Source organism: Glycine soja, chromosome 11, assembly GCF_004193775.1.
Source record: "Glycine soja cultivar W05 chromosome 11, ASM419377v2, whole genome shotgun sequence".
In the NCBI taxonomy this organism is placed as follows: domain Eukaryota; kingdom Viridiplantae; phylum Streptophyta; class Magnoliopsida; order Fabales; family Fabaceae; genus Glycine; species Glycine soja.
The window spans coordinates 36,537,334-36,558,194 of NC_041012.1; the positions used below are offsets into that span (position 1 = coordinate 36,537,334).

General features: G+C 34.7%; 2 protein-coding genes across 7 annotated transcripts in view; one reads left to right on the top strand and one right to left on the bottom strand.

Moving 5' to 3' along the window:
* The window catches only part of LOC114374374, a 51,341-nt gene extending 37,088 nt beyond the window's left edge, over positions 1-14,253 (top strand). For 5 of the 6 annotated variants that reach the window (XM_028332011.1, XM_028332013.1, XM_028332014.1 and 2 more), the window contains 13 exons: positions 4,491-4,604; positions 4,676-4,759; positions 5,819-5,869; positions 5,970-6,149; positions 6,234-6,553; positions 6,668-7,024; positions 7,117-7,180; positions 7,277-7,423; positions 7,811-7,915; positions 8,004-8,114; positions 8,202-8,306; positions 12,815-12,884; positions 13,027-14,253. In XM_028332011.1, the coding sequence (XP_028187812.1) occupies positions 4,491-4,604; positions 4,676-4,759; positions 5,819-5,869; positions 5,970-6,149; positions 6,234-6,553; positions 6,668-7,024; positions 7,117-7,180; positions 7,277-7,423; positions 7,811-7,915; positions 8,004-8,114; positions 8,202-8,306; positions 12,815-12,884; positions 13,027-13,730 (2,412 nt within the window). In that variant the 3' untranslated portion in view covers positions 13,731-14,253. The remainder of the gene's footprint in view (positions 1-4,490; positions 4,605-4,675; positions 4,760-5,818; positions 5,870-5,969; positions 6,150-6,233; positions 6,554-6,667; positions 7,025-7,116; positions 7,181-7,276; positions 7,424-7,810; positions 7,916-8,003; positions 8,115-8,201; positions 8,307-12,814; positions 12,885-13,026) is intronic. The other variant, XM_028332012.1, reaches the window with a different exon arrangement.
* A 2,107-nt stretch (positions 14,254-16,360) lies between these two features.
* LOC114374222 (NAC domain-containing protein 73-like) lies at positions 16,361-20,355 on the bottom strand. Its single transcript, XM_028331841.1, has 4 exons — positions 19,894-20,355; positions 19,543-19,775; positions 19,225-19,414; positions 16,361-17,151 (listed from the first exon to the last, which is right to left on the bottom strand). Exons 2-4 carry the CDS (start codon positions 19,717-19,719, stop codon positions 16,532-16,534), a joined length of 987 nt encoding a protein of 328 aa, XP_028187642.1. The 5' UTR covers positions 19,720-19,775; positions 19,894-20,355; the 3' UTR covers positions 16,361-16,531.
* Between the last annotated feature and the right edge of the window lie 506 nt (positions 20,356-20,861).

Genomic DNA, 20,861 nt, shown 5'->3' on the forward strand with positions numbered 1-20,861 from the left:
TCCACCCATGTGACAGAGCAAGGGTGAGAACAATTCGAATGGTGACAGGCTTGACTACAGGAGAAAATGTCTCATGAAAATCGAATCCATGAATTTGATGAAACTCCTTGGCTACCAATCCTTCTTTGAACATGTTAATGGTACCATCAACATTTTCTTTTTTTCAGCAAAGCATCATACTCTTGCTGCATAGCAGCAAGCGAATCTGCATTTTCCAGAGCTTGTTTCATAGTTTTGGGCTTAGAATGAGTAAGAAATAAAGAGGGATGTAGTCTAGGATTGTGAATTCCAAATTTGGACCTTGTTTGCATAAGGTGTGTATCAACTGGTATAGAAATGGATGCACCAGAGGGAGTGGACTCTGAAATTTGAGGTTGAATAGAGATTTTGGGGGAATGAGTTGGTATAGAGGAAAAACCAGGGGGAACAAGAGGTATAGAGGGAGAATGAGAGGGAGACATTTGAGAGGATTGAGGGGTAGGAGTAACAAAAGGTGGAGATAGGTTGGGATTGATACTGAAGAGGAATCAAGATTCTTAATGGGGTTAGAAGAAGAGGGAAACAAATCAGAGTAGGGAAACCTTAATTCATTAAACAAAACATCTTTGGAAATGTATATTCTGCCAAATCAGGACAAATATTTGTAACCTTTGTGGGAAGAGGAATACCCCAAATATTTGTAACCTTTGTGGGAAATGTATATTCTGCTAGATGAGGACAAATTTAGTTTGTGCGTATGGTAAGGTCTCAGCAAGGGAAAACATGCACAACCAAAGGTTTTTAGAAAATGATAATCAAGATCCATATTAAAAAGAGTAACAAAAGGAATGACAAAGTTGAAGGAAGCAATGGGAAGTCTGTTAATTAGATAGATAGCTGTAGTAAAAGCATAATCCCAATTCTAATGAAGCTTAAAATCCCCCCAAGGGCTGACATGTTTTCTTGGAGATTGTTTAGGGATAGACTCCCTACCAGGGCCAATTTGCTCAGGAGAAACATGGTTCTACAAGATACTATGTGTCCCCTTTGTGGAAATCACCAGGAGGAGGCTGGCCATCTCTTTTTCCATTGCAGAATGACTATAGGGCTGTGGTGGGAATTTATGAGCTGGACCCGAATTAAAGGAGCTTTCTCAACTGACCCAGCAAGACATGTTATTCAATTCTGCGAGGGCTTTGGGACACAGAGGAATCATAATAGGAGGTGTATATGGTGGATTGCTCTAACTAGTACTATTTGGCAACACAGGAATTCCCTCCTTTTTAAGGGCACCCCATTTGAACCTCTCAAAGTGATGGATGATGCTCTATTTCATGCTTGTTCTTGGCTTAAAGTTTCAGAAAAAGGTTTCAATATTCCATTTAACCATTGGTCTATCACTCTTCCGGAGGCCTTTGGTTAACTTGTAATATTTCCTTTCGTGGTGGGTTTTGTTGGGTATTTGTTTTTGGAAGGTGGCATTTTCAGTGCCTTGTATTTGCTATCTCAGTACCTCTGGTACTGTTATGTCTTTATATTAATAATAATATAATTTTGCCTTCCAAAAAAAAAAAGCATAATCCCAAAACTGCAAGGGTAAAGAAGCATGATGCAACAATGTCAGGCCCAAGTCAACTATATGTCTGTGTTTTCTTTCAACCACACCATTTTGGTGATAAGTGTGGGGGCATATTAGTCTGTGAGAGATGCCATAAGAAGTTAAGAGAGTAGAGAAAGGTCTGTATTCACCCCCCTCCCCCCCCCCCCCCCCCCCAAATCAGATTGAATACTCTTGATTTTAGTGTTAAGTTGCAATTCAACCATAGACTTGAAAGCTTGAAAAACAGAAATAGTTTCAGCCTTGGACTTTATAGGAAATATCCAGATGTACCTAGAGAAGACATCAATAAAAGAGACATAATATTTATAACCTGCATATGAAGTCAAATGAGAAGGTCCCCACAAATATGTGAAAATAAGCTCCATTGGGGAGTAAACAAAAATAGAAGTGTGAGATGGTAATCTATGAGATTTTCCCACAGAGCATGAAGAACAAAAACTTGTGAAATTTTTATTTGATGGAGAAATGTTACAATGATTGAAGACAAGTTTCATTACATGACCATTAGGGTGACCTAACCTAGCATGCCAAAGATTAGCAGTACTAGAAGAAGAAACTACACTAGAGTTATTATTAACAATAACAACTAAACTAAGGAAGCCAATATTTGAAATTGAGGTTGAGGTAGACAACAGCAGAGGAGAGTTGTCTTGAAGCTTGAGATTATGAAAGGAGTAAACTCCATCAGCACCAACAACACCTTGAAGAAGGATTTTATTGGTCTCCTGAGATTTCACAAGACACAAGTGAGGATGAAATTCAAAGAAAACAGAGTTTTCTTTAGCAAACTGACTCACACTTAACAAATTTTTCAAAATTGAAGGAACATGTATTAATTTGTAAAGGTTAAATGTAATGCCAACATCATTAGGGGACACAAAGGAAGAGTAACCAACACTAGAGATACTTAAACTTTCTCCATTGCCTATGAAAATCTGATCGGGTCCATCAAAATGAGTGAATTGTTTAATATTATGTGATTCACCAGTCACATGAAAGTTGGCTCCAGAGTTTGGAATCCAAGTAGAGCCAGCAGGACCACTCCCATGAGAAGAAGAATTTGTGAGCATAACACTGGGTTGACTGGGGTCTGGAATAGCAGCCTTGGAATTAGGATTAATCCAGGTATTGGAGGCTCTGGCTGAACCAATGGAGTAGGGAATGGGTTGAAATGTGGTAGGATCAAAGAAGATGAGTGACTCATGGGGCTGAAAATTCATATCAAACCTAAAGTGGCAAACATTGGCAATGTGTCCATATTTAAGACAAATTTGACACTGGAAGTTGGCAAATTGACCACCACCACGTCCTCTGTTAGAGTCACCACCACCACGTCCGGCACCTCGATTAGAAAAATCACCGCGACCACCGCCATGGCCATATGAACTTCGGGAACCACTAGTTTTATAAGAATTTTGGTGCGAATAGCCTTGAGTGTAGTTCAATGACGGAGAACTTATCACCTGTGCATTTTTACTTCCAAGGCACATTCCTCTTGTCTAGAGAGAGAGAGAGAGAGAGAGTTTTTCCATGTCAATAAAAATCATATGCAAGAACTTGTGATATAACATCTTCTCTTATTTCTACTTCCAAGTCATATTCCTCTTGTCTAGAGAGAGAGAGAGAGGGAGAGTTTTTTCATGTCAATAAAAATCATATGCAAGTATTTTCCTATACTTTGGTACCTTTTCATCAACCTCAGTAAAAGGTAAATGACTTGTTTTCTAGACCTTCCTAAAAAATCTCGTTGAAAGACTTAGTGAGCTTGATAAAACCGTTTTCTCCAACACACTTTCAAACTTCAATAGGGATACCTTTTGGACAAACTACTTTACCACTATCCATCTTCTTAAGGGCCTTTTTAATGTCTCCAATCTACGATAATAAGCCAAATTCCATTTGTCCTCTTAGATTTCTATTCCTTCCATATTAGGATCCAAACCTTGACCATCATTGAAACGTTTATAAAAATAATTCCCCATCTCTGATATCATGATTTGTGACCAAAACATTCCCTTCATCTTTAATGCATCTTACTTGATCCAAATCTCATTTTTTTCTCTATTTTTGGTGAGCTTATATATGTTACACATTCTCCATTCTTTGTTCCAGTATCTTTGTAAAACTCTTCAAATGATTTAGATCATGCTTCATTCAAAGTTTTTTTTCTTCTCATTCTTAGCATTTCAATACCTTGCCCTGTTTTCAACATTGTTGCACCTGTTAGAATATGTTATTTTTGTTTTATGTGGTTGGGCCTTAAGCCCAGTCCATTTGTCTTTAAGTCTATATCCTTGTATTATATATTGTGACCAATGAATGAAAAAGCAAGCAATTCACAATGTAGATCTTTAGTTTTTACAGCACCATGCAAGATTTTAAAGTATTTTTTTATCTATTACCTTGCTTTTTAGCATTTTCCTTTCACAGTTTCTCCACCAAGATTCCTTCTCTGTTGGCCCAAAACCTTTTGAAATGCATCTATCTATCTCTATACATAAGAATTTTCTTTATCATTCTATATCAGTTTATAGGTGCAGGTTTAGTAGAATTAGACAAACATTTCAACGAAATATACTTCTCCAGGAAATGAAACAGATTATCAATTTTTGAAAATTTATGTTCTAGTGAATACAAATGTCAATATTGGATTATTAATTTATATTGAATTTAATTTTTTTAATTTACAAAACCAATTCAAAAGTCATTCCATTTATTTTACAAAGCATTAATTGTTCTTTTACGACACCGCTGTGTATTGCATTAATAGACAAAAAATTATGAATGTGCTGGTTGTACTTACCTTGTGCAGTTACTAATGTTATGAGCCAAAAAAGTTCTTAATCCCGTGTTGATTGAAATTTATTGTGTTGTTCTTGGTACTTTCTAGAGATTGAGAATATATCAGCAGAGGTGTGAAATGTTTGACACAGTCATTCACTCCTATACTTCTTGCCCGTACACCTGGGATGAACCCTGCTATCCTCGTCGTCTTATTGTGGAGGTAAAACTTTTTTCGTTTAGAAAATGGAAACTTCAAATTACTTGACGTTAAAATGATAACCAAAACTGAAGGTACCTGGAGAGCGAGTTTTGGGATCATATGACCTCGACGATGTTAAAGAATATGTGCCTGTCTACCTGCCATCAACCTCTGAGGTACCATTTTACATTTTCCACGTAAAAAAATATATATGTTTTGACATTATGTTCCTTTTGTTCATCATTTGTATAGTGCAAATCTTTAACAACTATCTTTTTAATTTCTAAACAGTAAGAGTGGTCTATTTCCTTTCATTGGATGATTTTAACATGTTGTGTGTTCAATAATTGAAATTAATAGGGTTTTAGGTATGGAGTTGGGGGGCTGGGAGGAGTGGGGGAAAGAACAAACTCTAAAAAATAAAATACATGTTGTGTAATGGTGCAATACAAAAAAAAAAAAAAGTAAACCTTATACGCATAAGACTCATTCCTAATTAAATAGGGAAACAAATTGTTATTTGGAAATATGGAGACTATTTCTCAGAGGTCATGTTAAACTGTTTTGTGATATATAATCATGATATTATGAGATATCCTCCAAATATTCTGACTTCCTATTTTCTTATTCTGCTATTTGGTACTTATTAGTATTACAACTCATTGGTTCATTCTCTTATGATGAGGGTATCTCCTTTTTTCTTTTTGTACTTATTACCTCTTAGCATGTAATTCATTATTCCTTTGTGATTTACATAATGAAAAGTTCTACATTTAGAATTGTTGGCTTGGCTTTTGTTAGATGTCTTTAATTATGGTAGTTAGGCAATACAAGGATTTACATAATTATGGTAATTAGGAATTAGATTTAGGATATCTGTAATTATTACCCGTGTTTACATGATTTATATAAAAATAGGTGCATTGCCTATGATTAAAATACAAGTTTTTAAGTGACTTTTTTCTCCCTCTTTGCACAGTATCTGTTAATGATGAAATAACAACAGAGAATTGTTCCTAAGAACATCTGTTTTTAGTAATTATAGGAGAGGTTTTGGGAGCTGATTTAACAAGCTGATCAGAGCTATTCTGTTGACGTGAATGATATGATATTTTAACTTTGTCTAAATACAAGTTTGAAGTCTGTAGATTTGATAGATACAAAATTCTTGCACTGAAGTCTAGGTTCCACGATTTCTATATTCTAATGTTGGCTTATGCAAATGTTGATTTCAGAAGCCTGCGAGGACTTTCTATTTATCAGTGCATGCAGAGGGAGCAACAAAGGTGATTTAATAGTAGTTTGATTTCATCTCTGTGACCTGAAAAATTACATTTCTTTCCTTCATGTGTGTGTGTGTATATATATGTATATTTTTTTTTTCAGGTTCTTAGTGTTCTTGATTCAAATTACCATATCTTTAATGATGTGAAGAAATCAAGTGTTCCACTTCCTACAGAGAAAAGGTTATGTGATCACAGTCTAGTTAGGGCTTCAGAATACAAGGAGAAAATATCAATTTGTGTTCCATATATTGGGATTTCTTTGATTGATTCATACCCACAGGTAATTGAACTAGCAACTTTTTTATTTTATTTTTGGATCTCTTCTCCTTCATTATTTCTGTTAATCATAATTTTATTTCTGTAGGAATTGCTTTTTGCCTGTATTAAGGATGTAGAAATGAATCTACTGCAAAGTTTGGATCGTCAATGTCTTTCCTTGCTGATATTATTCATACAAATTGATAACCAGTTGCGCTCTACTCCATATCCTGTTATGTTGTCCTTCGATAGTGGATACAGATCTGGTCATGTTGATCATATGAAATCTAGGGATGATGGTACGAGAACAAGAATTGAAAGTTTAAATCAAATGAGCAGCTCTTCTGTCCCTGTGTTCTGCCTAGAAATATCAAAGTGGAGGAAAAAAGACATTTCATTTATTTCATTTGAATACATAAAATTGAGGTTTCTATCTTCTAACTTTGTTAAATATGTACATTTTACTGTTAATGATTTGATTTTTCTGTTGTTTTTGTACTTTAAAGTCAATGCTTATCATATTATGCTTAATTCTTGCAGGATGGAAGATTTCCGTCTTGAGATTGAACAAGAAGTCATATTAAGCTTATTTGAGTTTTTCACGAATGTCAGTTCAGGGATGCAATATGGAATCATGCCATCTTCAGATCCCTATGATGGAGTGTCACTAGAGAATTCATCCTCATTTGTTCAAACTAGTGAGAATTTCAGATTAAGTGCTCACCAATGTTCTCCAAGAATTTCCCCCATGTTCGATGAAAAATCTAAAAGGATTGCATCTTTACCTTCCGTTGTTCCAATTGGAGCCCCATGGCAGGAAATTTTTCTGTTGGCCAGAACCCAGAAGAAAATTTATATAGAAATGCTTGAATTGTCACCAATCAAGTTGACTTTAAGGTCACTTGCTCATTTTTTTTTTTCCAACTGCAGTATTCAGTTTTCTACGTATACTTTTTCTGAGAAATATGACATAAACTGTACATATGCAGTTTTTCCAGTGCCCCATGGATGCTTCGGAATAGGATCCTCACATCCAAGGAATTTCTTATACATGTAAGTAGTATTCTATTTCACTGGTAGAGTACCAATGAGAATGAACTCACTTATAAAGTGGCTTATTTTTTAACAACTTATTATTAATAATTACAGAGAGGCCTTATGGCTCTTGCTGATGTTGAGGGAGCACATATTTATCTAAAGGATTTAATCATTGCACATCATATGGCTAGTTGGGAATCCATTCAGGAGATTCTAATTAGGCATTACAACCGCCAACTACTTCATGAGACTTACAAGGTAAAAGAACAATTTATATTTGAAAATCATGTATCTTCACTATTCAGGCTAGAAATGTTAATTATGCATGCCTGCCCAAAATTCATTAAAATATTGTGAATTATCTATATGTTCATTCTTTCTATTGATGTGGTCATTAATGTAGCTCATATCTTAATAAATTTGAATTGGGATTAGAACTTTTTAGTTGAAAATATTTTGATCTGTTCCTAGTTGAATGATTAATTTCCTTACATTCAAGCATTCAGCTAATTGAATAGTAAGGTTGCAAGGAAACATAATGAGCTAATTTTTGTTGAATTATTACTATTATGGCTTAATGTATTGCATTAAACAATCCAGTTTCACATCTGTGTAACAACCTTGTATTGTTTCCTAAATTTGAAGTTGTTTGGTTCGGCTGGTGTCATTGGAAATCCCTTGGGTTTCGCACGGAGCATGGGGCTTGGCATTAGAGATTTCTTGTCTGTGCCTGCAAAGAGCATTGTGCGGGTAAAAGTCCTATACGCTGGCCCTTATTTATTTACTTATGATATCCTTGCATAACTCACTATTTTATCATTATTGGTTCAATTTACAGAGCCCTACTGGACTTATTATGGGCATGGCTCAAGGCACCACTAGTCTTTTAAGCAACACAGTGTATGCTATTAGTGATGCAGCTTCTCAATTCAGTAAAGCTGCACGCAAGGTGTTTCTTGGTTTGATGTAATCAATGTTTGATTTATAAGATTTAGTGATTTACTTTTTTTAATCATTGCTAGCCTATTTTTTCTAGGGTATTGTTGCATTTACATATGATGACCAAGCGGTTTCAAGGATGGAAAAACACCAGGCAATTGTAGCTTCTGACAGTAAAGGTGTAATTAATGAAGTTTTAGAGGTATGTCAATTATTTCATGTTTATTCTTTCCAAAAAATGTGAGCTTTCATTGGTGCATCCCTTCCCCTTTCCACAGTGTGGGATGCCCAAAAGGAACATTGACAGAAAAGCATTTTCTCTTTACAATGGGTTTAGAGATGACACATGCTAGATATAAAACCATCCATGTTCTGGTTCATTATATGGTATGGTATCAGAGATTATAAAGTAATTGAGAGTTTGATATTTACTCTTCCCATTCTACTTAAAATGAAAATTTGAATTAAGCACTAGATAGGAAGGGCATGCAAAAATGTAACAAAATCATTCATGTGGATTTGACAAGTTATCAGATTCTTTATGACCATGTGGTGGAGAGTCCAATCATTGTTTCCCTTATTCTTCTAAATAAAAGTTAACTTTCAGACATCTGAGGATATTTCATTTATGACAACACTCAACACTGTCTACAGAATTCTTGGATGGGCGTTGATGTTCTACATAAAAGGATGTGAGATACTTGTTAAACTTTTTGGCTGCTCCCCTTCCTACTTTTGCCATGCCTCATTTCCTCTCTCACTTTAGTTAAGTGTGGATGATGCTTTGGCTATGTAGGTACCGCAAAAGATAACAAGAAAATATATATAAGAATGAAACAAATATATAATTATAAACATTGGGTAATAAATAAAATAATAACCAATATCCTAATTACCATAATTATGTATATCCTAGACTGGGCCCGTGACAAGAAGCCTGAGATATAGTATCCCAATAGTTGACAATATCTAACACTTCCTGTCAAGTTTAATTTCAAATTCATCAAGCAATTTTAGTATGTCATCAAACCAGACTTCCTCAGATTCTTTGATGAGTTCTATGTTAATGGAGTCTTCCCGAGGGGTCTGAATGCATCTTTCATAGCATTAATCCCGAAGGTAACGGACCCTCAAGTGTTGAATGACTACAGGCCTATCTCACTGATAAGGTGTTACTTACAAGATTCTTGCTAAGGTGTTGGCTAATAGAATGAAGAAGGTTATGTATTGCATCATTAATGAACGACAGTCAGCATTCATAGAAGGCAGACATATGCTCCATAGTGTGATGAGTGCAAATGAGGCAGTCGAAAAGGCTAAAAGATGTCAAAAACCGTGCATTGTGTTCAAGGTGGACTATGAGAAGGCATACGATTCGGTGTCTTGGGAGTATCTGATTTACATGATGAGGAGATTGGGCTTTGGTTCGAAGTGGATTCAATGGATACTTGGATGTCTAAAATCAGCTTCTATCTCGTTATTGGTAAATGGAAGCCCTTCGACTGAATTCTTACCGCAGAAAGGGCTAAGACAGGGAGATCCTCTATCACCTCTTCTATTCAATATTGCTGCTGAAGGATTGAGCGGTCTAATGTCAAAGGCTATTGAAAGAGGGCTCTACAGGGGTTTCTTAGTGGGCACAAAGAAGGTTGAAGTTAGCATGCTCCAGTATGCAGATGACACGATATTTTTGGGAGAGGCAACTATGGAGAATGTAAGAGCAATCAAAGCAATATTGCGTGCTTTTGAGCTTGCATCTGGGCTAAAGATAAATTTTGCTAAAAGTAGCTACGGGACCTTTGGTGTGTCGGATCAGTGGACTTATGGTGCATCCAACTATCTCAATTGTAGATTGATTTCTTTTCCTTTCACATATCTTGGCATCCCTATTGGTGCCAATCCCAGAAGATTTCAAACTTGGACCCTATAAGCACTAAATGCGAGAGAAAATTAGCGAGATGGAAACAGAGACATTTGTCTTTTGGGGGGAGAGTGACTCTCATAAATTCAGTGCTAACATTCATTCCGATTTATTTTTTCTCATTTTTCAGGGTCCCCAGATAGGTGGCCGACAAGCTAGTCAGACTACAGAGGAATTTTTTATGGGGTAGGGAGGCTGATCAAAACAAGATTCCTTGGATCCGGTGGGAAACGGTATGTTTGACAAAGGAACAAAGAGGACTGGGAGTGAAGGATATCACTTCGTTCAATGTATCATTGCTGCGAAAGTAGAAATGGGACCTGTTTCAGAATCAGGAGGAGACTTGGACAAGAATTATTGAATCAAAATATGGAGGGTGGAGGAGTCTAGATGAAGCTTCGAGGGCTAGCACCGAATTCTTATGGTGGAGGGATCTGAAGATGGTAAATCATCATTCACATTAGGGACAACAGCTGAATAGGTTGACTTTGTGGAAGGTCGGGTGTGGAGACAAGTTTAAATTCTGGGAGGATAAGTGGATAGGTAGAGATACTCAATTGTCAGAGAAATATCCAAGATTATACATCATATCGGCTCAGCAACACCAATTCATTCAGCAATTAGGAGCTTTCAATGAAGAAGGGTGGGAGTGGCAATTTCAGTGGAGAAGACCATTGTTTGATAGTGAGATAGACATGATGGTCGCTTTCCTTCAAGAAGTTGAAGGGTTCAGAATCAGGCAGGATTTGCACGATCAGTGGATCTGGACTGCAGAGCCAAGTGACAATTATTCGGCTAGGAGTGCTTATAAGGTAACTAGGGAAGGCATATCAGGTGAGGGGCAGGATGAAGGGTACAAGGATTTATGGAAGCTCAGGGTACCATCAAAAGTGGTCGCGTGGAGGTTAATCAAAGACAAATTGCCAACCAGAGACAATTTGAAAAGGAAACGGTTGAGTTGCAGGAGTATTTGTGTCCTCTTTGCAGATTAGCGGATGAGAGTGCAAGTCACTTATTCTTTCATTGCAGTAAAGTTAGCCCTTTATTGTGGGAAGCGGTGTCTTGGGTGAATCTGGTGGGGGCCTTCCCATATCATCCGAGACAGCATTTTATACAGCATATTCATGGAGTGTATGAAGGATTGCAAACAAACAGATGGCAGTGGTGGTGGTTAGCTCTGACTTATACTATTTGGAAGCACAGAAAAATCATTTTCTCCAATGCCACTTTCGACGCTCATAAACTAATGGACGGCGCGGTGTTTCTTCTATGGACATGGCTCAGATGCTTAGAAAAGAATTTCACTCTTCATTTCAATCAGTGGTCTTCAAACCTCAAAATTGGTTTTCTTAGGACATGAACATAGGAATATAGTCTACATTCCTGTTCATTTACCTTGATGTGGGATCTTTCAGCTTATGTAAGGAGGATATATTTCAGTGTGCAGGCTGGAAAAGGGGAAATGGTGCCAGAAGGAGGGCATGTCAATGGCATTAACTGGAAACAGGAGACAGTTTCTGAAAGAAAAAATTGGCACTGATGAACAATGGGTCTACAAGGAAGGCACATAATAGGGTTGTCTCTTGTTAGGCTCTAGATACCACGTTGAGGGGAAGAGAAACTATTGGGGGAAAATGCCCTTCACACAAGGAGGATCAAATTATAAAACACATACAAACATCATAAATAGAAGTAGTGAAGACACGAGTTCAATTTAATGTGGTTTGGAACCTCTTGCCTGTGTTCACAGGAAAATCTCAACAAATATTCACTATCTCTCATAATGGCAGTGGAGTTCTCCAAGAGTCGAGATTCATTCCACTACCTCATGGATTCCCAACAAAAACATAACAGAATTGTGATTTTAGGGACTGCTAGGAGAAAAACAATAGGAGAGGAAGAATAATTCTTGTATATTATTCAGGAATAAAAGATTTACATATATAGGCAAGGCTGTCAATTACATAATAAATGCAGAAAGGAAAGTAAAGAAAAAGGGATCAGATCAAATCAGAGATTTGATTCTAACCCAAAATAATAATCAAATAAGATCAAATTGGAATAATCTGATCTTGATCCTAATTATTCAATCTTCTAGAAAATTAATTCCAAAAATAAACATCCAGCTGTCTAATTAATTCTTAATATAGACATACAGCTGTGAACAAGAATCCATGTAGATAAAAGCATAATTATAGATATCCTAATTGCTTGATTACAGTAATTATGTAGATCCTAGAATAGGCCCATGAAAAGAAGCCCAAGATACAGTATCTTTAAATATATAACAATATCCAACACGTGCAGAATTTAAAGAAAAAACCCCAATACACCTATTTCCCTTTAGAAAAGTCCAACAACAATTATGAGCTTGATATTATTCCATAATACAAACTGAAATATTCACTGAAGTGTTCATTTTATAATTTATATGAAGAACCAATAAAATTAAAGCCTTAAACAGTTGCTAGCAAGAACCATTTTATTTTTAGTGTGATGTTGATCCTAACTAGCATCTCCCTTGAATTATATAATATCATGTATTAACAGTTGAACTTGATAAAAGTGTGATGCTTAACCTAACTAGCATCTTCCTTGATTTTTTATCATGCAATTTTTGTTCAACTTTTGTTTTCTTCCTTTCCACTACTACATCTATTCCTGCTTTCTATGTATAGGAGTATACTGTACTCCCATACTCTGTATTGTTGTTAATGTTATTATCTGAATGTTTTTTATATGTTTTTGTTGTTATTAATGTTATTTCTGCTCACCTACGTTGTTTACAGGGACTCACAGGTCTTCTCCAGTTTCCTGTAACAGGAGCCGAGAGGCATGGTCTTCCTGGTGTCCTCTCTGGTGAATCAATTTGAATGACTTGTTTTGAAGTCTCTTATAAATTTCTAGCAGCATTAACAATTGCCAGTAGCAATTGTTGCTTGAGATGGAATATTCTCTTTGCTTTGCTACTGACTGCTTTCTTTTTCTTTCTTTATTGAAGGTGTTGCATTGGGGATTACAGGACTTGTGGCTAAACCTGCTGCTAGTATACTTGAAGTTACGGGAAAAACTGCACTCAGTATTAGAAACCGTAGTAAACCCAGTCAATTAAGACTGCAACACTTTAGGGTTCGGCTTCAAAGGCCACTGTGCCGTGAATTTCCATTAAAACCTTATTCGTGGGAAGAAGCAGTTGGAACGTCAGTACTTGTGGAAGCTGATGATGGTTTAAAGTTCAAAGATGAGAAGTTAGTGGCTTGCAAAGCCCTTAAAGAAGCTGGTAAATTTGTTGTCATAACAGAAAGATTTGTACTCGTTGTTTTCAGTGCAAGTTTGATAAACTTAGGGAAGCCTGAATTCCGTGGCATCCCTGTTGATTTGGAGTGGATAATTGAATGGGAGATTGGATTAGAGAATATAATACATGCCGACTGTAGTGAAGGGGTTGTACACATAGTTGGTAGTCGGCCAGACTCCTTATTGAGGCAAAATCAGCATTCTCCTAAGGGTGGTAGTGGTGGCAGAACCAGATCTGTGCGTTGGAACCAATTTGCCACTCATCTTCCATTTCCTCAGACAAACTTGGAACTAGCAAGTGAGGAAGATGCAGCCAATTTGTTACAGATTTTATTATCTGCTATTGAAAAAGAAAAAGGTAAAGCATGGGACGGTGGGCGGATTCTGCATCGATCTAGAATGAAATAGGTTCTCAAGTTTAATTATGTCTCTGTTCTAAAAAATTTTAAATTCTATCACAGTACAATGCAAATCTAGGGGGGTCATAAATTGAAATTTCCAAGCTAGATGGCTTTGGGGACGAAGAGGAAACTAAAAAGCACCTACATGTCTCCATTCGCATTTGAAAGGGCCTTTTTTCTCCTCCGGGTATACATTTTTTTGGTGCTCTTTACAGTTCTTGGTTCAGATTCATCTTGGATGACTTGTTTGGCTTCCATTCCGTTCTCTTTCCTCAAAACCTTCCAGGTTTATAGAATGAGCAAACATGGAAGAGGGAAGAAAATTTTGATGTAGCAATTCAACGACATTGAGCATAGAAGTTAGTATACTTTCTCCTAGTTATGTTTTTGTACAGTACAGAAGTATATGTATATTTTGCTGCTGTCATTTTTCTCGGGGATGTTAATATTACCAACGCTTGTGTAAATATTATTGTTTTGGTTTTTTTAACAAGTCCCTGTGGTTAAATCAGTTCTTTATTTTCTGAAGCAACTATTAACTGTAGAGAAATGCTATTTTGGAACCCCCTACTATGTCACGATTGCATCACATATTGATAGTGTTTGACTCGATTTTTTTTTTAACTTCAATTCTCCTAAAAAAAAAGTGGGTCCAAACATATTCGGAGAAAGGTTCTTAAAAATTAAAGAGCTTATTTTTTTTAAAAGAAAAAATGAGAAAAATGCTTTTTAGAAAGAAAAAAAAACCAAGTGAAGTGGCTTTAAAAATAAATTGCACATTCTGTGTTTTTAACCTCTCTTCCTCTCATATGGAACTAACCAATGCGAAATGGAGCAAGATTTTTTGCCTTTCAAGGAACTCTTTAACTTAAGACTATTAAATAACTTTTCTTTTATTTTTAAAGTTCTTATTTTTTGAGTTTGAACTTATAAATAACTCGTATTACAAAAACTGAGTCAAACATAGCTCAACAGAATATAGTTCAAGGTTCGAATTGCAGTTGGAATAGATATTTACATTTAGTATCTAAGTATTTATGAAAACGGATACTTATATAGAAAATAATTGAATAGGAAAGATGTACATAAATAGATATAATCCATTATTTAGTTAAGAGGTTGACTTTGAAAAAAACTATTAAATAACTTTAAGAATAATAGTTTATCCAGAAACTCTATTATGAAAAATTCTTGTTAGATTAGTTAATTTAGTGTTGGGATGTTACATATTTAAGTGCTCTTCTCTTCTCTAGAAGAGCCCAAAAGTTTTAAGAGTGACTGTTCGGATAATTTACAAAAGTACTTTTATATTGTTAAAATTACTAAAATTAAATTAAATGTTTAAAATAAATACAATTAAAAATAATAAAATATTTTGTCTTTCACTAATAGAATTATTTTTATTTTAACTTTATATATATAAATATATATATATATTCTTTAATTTGTATAAAATATTATAATTAAAAGGTTAAATTAGATCCCATATTTTTTAAAAATGATATAATTAGGTCCTTTACACTTATAAGGTTCAATTGGATTAAAGGCTTTTTAGGCATGTGTGGTTGTACAACCAACCTATATGTTGAATTCTACACGATTTTAGAAACATTATTTCTGAAACAAATTCCCTCTTTTCCTTGTATCTCATTTTGAAGGATTTGCAAGGATTGCACCCTCATCATGTTCTTATTAGCTCTATTAGAGATTTGGCTGCTAGGGATTGAAACATTTCTTTCAAGCACACTTACAGATAAGCCAACCAGTATGCTGATTGGTTGGCTTAAGCATAGTGATCTTCATCTCTTTGTTATGTTTGGGACTCTTTTCCATCCTAGCTTTCTTGTTGTCTTGTTGAAGCACTAGACATCGCTTGTTGTCTTGTTCAAGCAATAAAAGGAAGGATATATAACTGATTTTGATTTTGGATATGGTTTGGTTTTGAATTGAGCTTGGATTCTAATGGAGGAAAGGAGAAAACTAGAAAAGAAAAAGCAAATGTAATTTTTGGAGGTTGTTAATCGTCATAAATTGTCTATTTCATTTTAACAATGTATTTTTTTGCTGTTCAAAAATAAATTGTCACTAAATATAATAAAAAGAACGTTACGTCATCATTAATTGTTTATGAAAAAAAACTGGTAAAAAATTTATTTAAAAAAACTTTAAAAAGTTCAAAGGTCAAAAACATATTTAACCTTAAAAAGAAATTAAAGATGCTAATGTAGTGTTTGATATTTATTGGTGTCTAAATATTATTTCTCTCTTTTAAAAAAACTGTGTGAATTTAAGAAAATTGATCAAAAGATTATTTAAATTTATACTTGAAAAGACTAGTAAAAGAATACTTGAAAAATAAGTATTAAAAAATCTAAAACATATACTTAATAGTAGATGACATATGAGATTTAAAAAAATTAGTGTACCAGAAAGTGTGCATCTTTGTAAAGAAATATAAAGGCTTTTATGATGAACAAGTACACAACAGAAGTACGAGAATTTACCTTACATTAACTCACTCAAAATGATGCATGATTAAAAAAAAGGCATTATTGTAAATAAGGTTTCTAGAGAATAAACAACCAAAAATCATCAGTGGATCAAATGGGTTATCCTCCCCAATAATAATAATAATAATAATAATAATAAAAGTCATGTCTTATTATTTCTTTCACCTTATCATCCCATATATAGAATAAATACATGCTATTACGTATATTGAAATTAATATAAAAAACATCAACATCAATATATGGTCATTGTCACTACTATAGAATTCTACCAAGAAAGTTCTTTCATCAATTGGAGCTATTTTCTGTCCAGCATGGCTTTGGTTGCATCCATTGCTAATCGAATGAAAGAAGAGCTATCACCTTGCATGGCCAAATTTGGAATAAGTTGAGCTGAACTTTCCCTATTACTACGACCACCTAATTGGTCATAATTTATGAAAGAAGGATTGTAGTAGTCCATGAGAGCACTTGCATTATTACTTCTAGGTATTATATTATTGTCATCATCATTATGGACACTAATTTGGTTAGACATCAATCTTTCTTCATCATAAAGATCCTGCTTTATAATGGAATTATTACCACATTGTCGAGGTTGTGTTTGGTAGAAAATCTTTGAAACCACCAACTCTCCATCTTTCTCTTCTTCGCTAGTACCAAGGTGGTATTGATGCATCACCCAATTGGTCTTCTCGGGCTTCTGTTGTCTTCCATAGTTGGTGTAGAGGACAAGGATTTTCTTGAAACCCTTCACAGCACCACCTACGAAAACTGGTCTTGTTTTTCCTGTTTTGTGCCACCTTGTCTCGCTTCCTTCTTTATCAGTGTGAACCTTTCTTCTTTTCCTTGTTCCGGTTGTGTACGCTTTAGATGGCCTGTGAAAGAAGTGGCGGATTTGTCCATCTTTGCTTACACCTGCAATTCTTCACGGAATATTAATTAATGTTTCATATATCTTTTATTATTGCGAAGAGAAACTCGATCTACTATAACAGTGCATGTATGAGATTTATGCATGCATAAGAGGAAACATATAGGGAAAAAAGAGATCATAGTCAAGAATGCAAAAACAACATAAAGATCAACATGACAATTCGAGGATAAGGTAAGGTAAGTAAAACATAAAGAAGAGAGAGTTACGGAAAAGGTTGTTGTTTTCAGAAAGAAAAAAAAAGGGGGTTGTTTTCAGTCCTAAAATATTTCTTCCACGTGCATTTATGAAGTATATATAATGCGTACGGTTTGCAATCTTTACATATGAGTACATTAATATATGGCTTTGGGGTGAAGACATGAAAAGCTAAATTGCTTCTCCAAGACTTAGGTTTTTTTCTTTTTTCTTTTTCCCTTTTGATATTTATAAGCCTCAACAAATGATAAATTAAAATCAAAATCATTTGGTCCCCATTGTTGTCCCGTTTTTATCTCCTAATAAAAAAACGACGCATTAGCATAAAAGACTAATATATATAAGAAAAGGGTGTTTCATTTTAATCACACGTCTTTTTTCAATTAAAGGGATAATAAAAAAGAGGAGGCATGTGGTTTCAGTTCCAACAAGTAATCTGAATATCAACTATATGTCATATATACTAAATCACGCATGCAGGTCTCATTATAATATAAATTCAACCCAATAATAATAAAGAATATATATGTTGGAAAGAATATATCAATTGAGTGTAATGCTTAATTTTTTCGAAATATTATTGTTCAAGATTAAGGGAAGGCATTTACATTTACTTGCTACATGGCTAAATGTAAGATGAGATGCCACCATTGAGTTTGGTAGTCATTGACAACACGAATAAAGTATTTTTTTTTCCTTGTAACAGACTAGAACGAGTAGGTTAACAGATGTGATTCTTCTCCCATTTCTTTCTCGATTTCTTTGAAGACAAAGAGTGACACATAACTCCAATGGACAGAAAATTTTAGTAGCTACGTTATGAATACAAGAAAAAAAAAACCAAAAGATGAGACATTTTTTATTTGAATGGTAAAATATCTTATTCAAGGGTATCTGTTTATTTTCTCCCCTAACTTTCACAAAATAACATCCCGCTCCCCCGGGGAGTTTCATTTAATTTTTAGAATCTCTTCCATAACAACTATGGAATTTTAAAACCAATAGCAGATTATCATAATGTATTTACTTTATTTGTAGAGAGTTTGGTAGTCATTTTCAACTGCCTTAATTTTCTTCAGCAAACTTATTTTCATCACTAAACGTACGTTTGTGTGACCGTTCTCAAACGATTCTCCATTTTACCAATATAAAACATAACAATTGTGTTATTTCTACGATTTATGTATTGGAAAGAGAAAAAGTTATTTGCAAAGTCTTGTTTCATGCAACACATCAATCTGATTCCTTCAGCAAACTTATTTTCATCACTAAACGTATGTTTGTGTGGATGTTTTCAAACTATTCTCCATTTTACCAATACACAAAACGCTTAAAGATTTTGTTATTTTTGCGTTTTATGCATTGGAAAGAGAGAAATTTTGTTGCAAAGTCTACACAAACATACGTTAAAGCCGTGTTTCACGCAACACACATCAATCTAATGGCTCTAAACGGTATTTCCACACCAAGGTTATACAAAACCATTTGCAACTACAATTGAGTTCACAACATAGTTTCTGGGGTTGTATTAGTTTGCATGCAATTTTTCATAAAGTCAAAGGTTACAATAAAATTATTATGAGTAATTATATTCATCTGGATTGAGAGTAGAAAGAAGTGTGTGATAAGAAGAAAAGAAAAAAAAAAAGGTAAAGAGAAAAAAATATAAATGTAATATATGACGTCAACGGAAAAGGAGATGATATATATATAAAGAAGAAAATATGATGGAAGTGAGATAGATGATAAGTTTCCAATTATTATCATAACTGTAATTTAAAACCCGTTTCCAAAAATACCAAAAGCATGACGAAATTAACAATAAAAAAAATTGAAAGCAAAAATAAAATATCAAACACCTGGAAGCTTTTCTGGATGAGTATAACAGATCCCATTCTCTCCTTCAAGCGTTGGTATGAACTCATCAATAAGTGGATGAAGCTTTGGCACATCAGAGAATACCTTTGCTTCCAAATGCTCTAATATCTCCTGGTCATTCGGATCAAACTTCACCCCAGCTGGTAACCCCGGCAAGTCATTGATTCCAGTCTATTAATTCATACACAGCCCAAAGAAATTACAAAAAATAACAAATTAAAGGAAAGGTTTAATAAAATAAAAAACAAACATATGGTGGCGAATGATCAAATAAAAACCCCATCTTCATTCTTCAGTACCTGATCTTGGAATTCAATGTTATGACCACATGAGGGGCAAGTTATGGTGCGAATTTCAGTTGGTTTTCTGTGATGATCATGAGTAAGAACAGTAGTGTTATTAGTTGAAGTAGGAGTAATAGCTGGTGCAACCAGTTGATCAATTCCCCTCTCCTCTGAGTCATTGCACCATGTCATCTCTTTTTCCTATGCCCATATATCCCAAAACAGATCCTTAATTTCTTTCACACCACCTTACAATAATATAACCAAGGAGGGAAAAAGAAAAGAAAAGAAAAAGTTAAACACAAAAAAGAATATCAGAGAAGGAGCAACAAAAAAAGGAAAAGATAAGTTAAAGCTCATACATACCCTTGTCTCTTTCAAAACACGTTTTTCCTGATTCACCTCTTGTTTTTGGTAGAGATAAAATCAATTCTATTAGTCTCCCACTTCTGCTTCTTCTACATGTATTCTCTTTGTATGTTTCAACTAGCTAGGTTAAGTTGGTTTTCTAAACTGTTTTAACAGAGAGAGAGAGAGAGAAAGAGAGGGTAAAGGGTATAACCAATAATTAAAAGAAAGGTGGGACTCAAAAGTGGGTTCTACATATAGAAAAGGATGCTTGGACGCCAAGTTATCTTGTGTCCCCGTATATACGATTGAATATATCAAGGACTTAATTATAAACTTGCACTAATTGGCTTAATTATCATACATGAAAGATTAATTAGACTGGCTAAGGAAATAAAATTAACCCTAATTATGTGAACAATGAAAATACTACAAATAAGAACCAAGGAAAACAAAAAAAAATGTAGAAATTAAACGGTGGTAGGTAAGAGTGGAGATGGGGCAACCTGATTCTTCTTAGGACGTTTCACCTTTTTTGGAGAGAGAGCATGTGTTTGTGTGTTAGGAGTTTTGATGCAGTGTCGAATTAGAGTGTCCTTAAAGCCATGTAAATATCCACAGAAATGTACATACAAACCGACAAAGAACGTAACATAAAGAATACGTTTATGATTTATGTATACACATCTTAATTTGCACCAACCAACAAAAAAACACTATATACCCTTTTAACCCCTTTCTTCACGTAGACTTCTTAAGTAACGGATGTCTCTCTCTTTCTCTTTGTCTCTCCTCTTTCTTTCACACTCGTTCGCATACACGCTCCCTACACGTTCTTCTGAATTCCAAGTTCAACAAAAATGTATCCTAATTTCATACACAAGATATTATATAATTAATACCAAGGTGACCGTGATTTAATCCACAATATCAACATTTTTTTAACTGTTTCTCACCATAATGCGACAATAATTGAGATTACATTA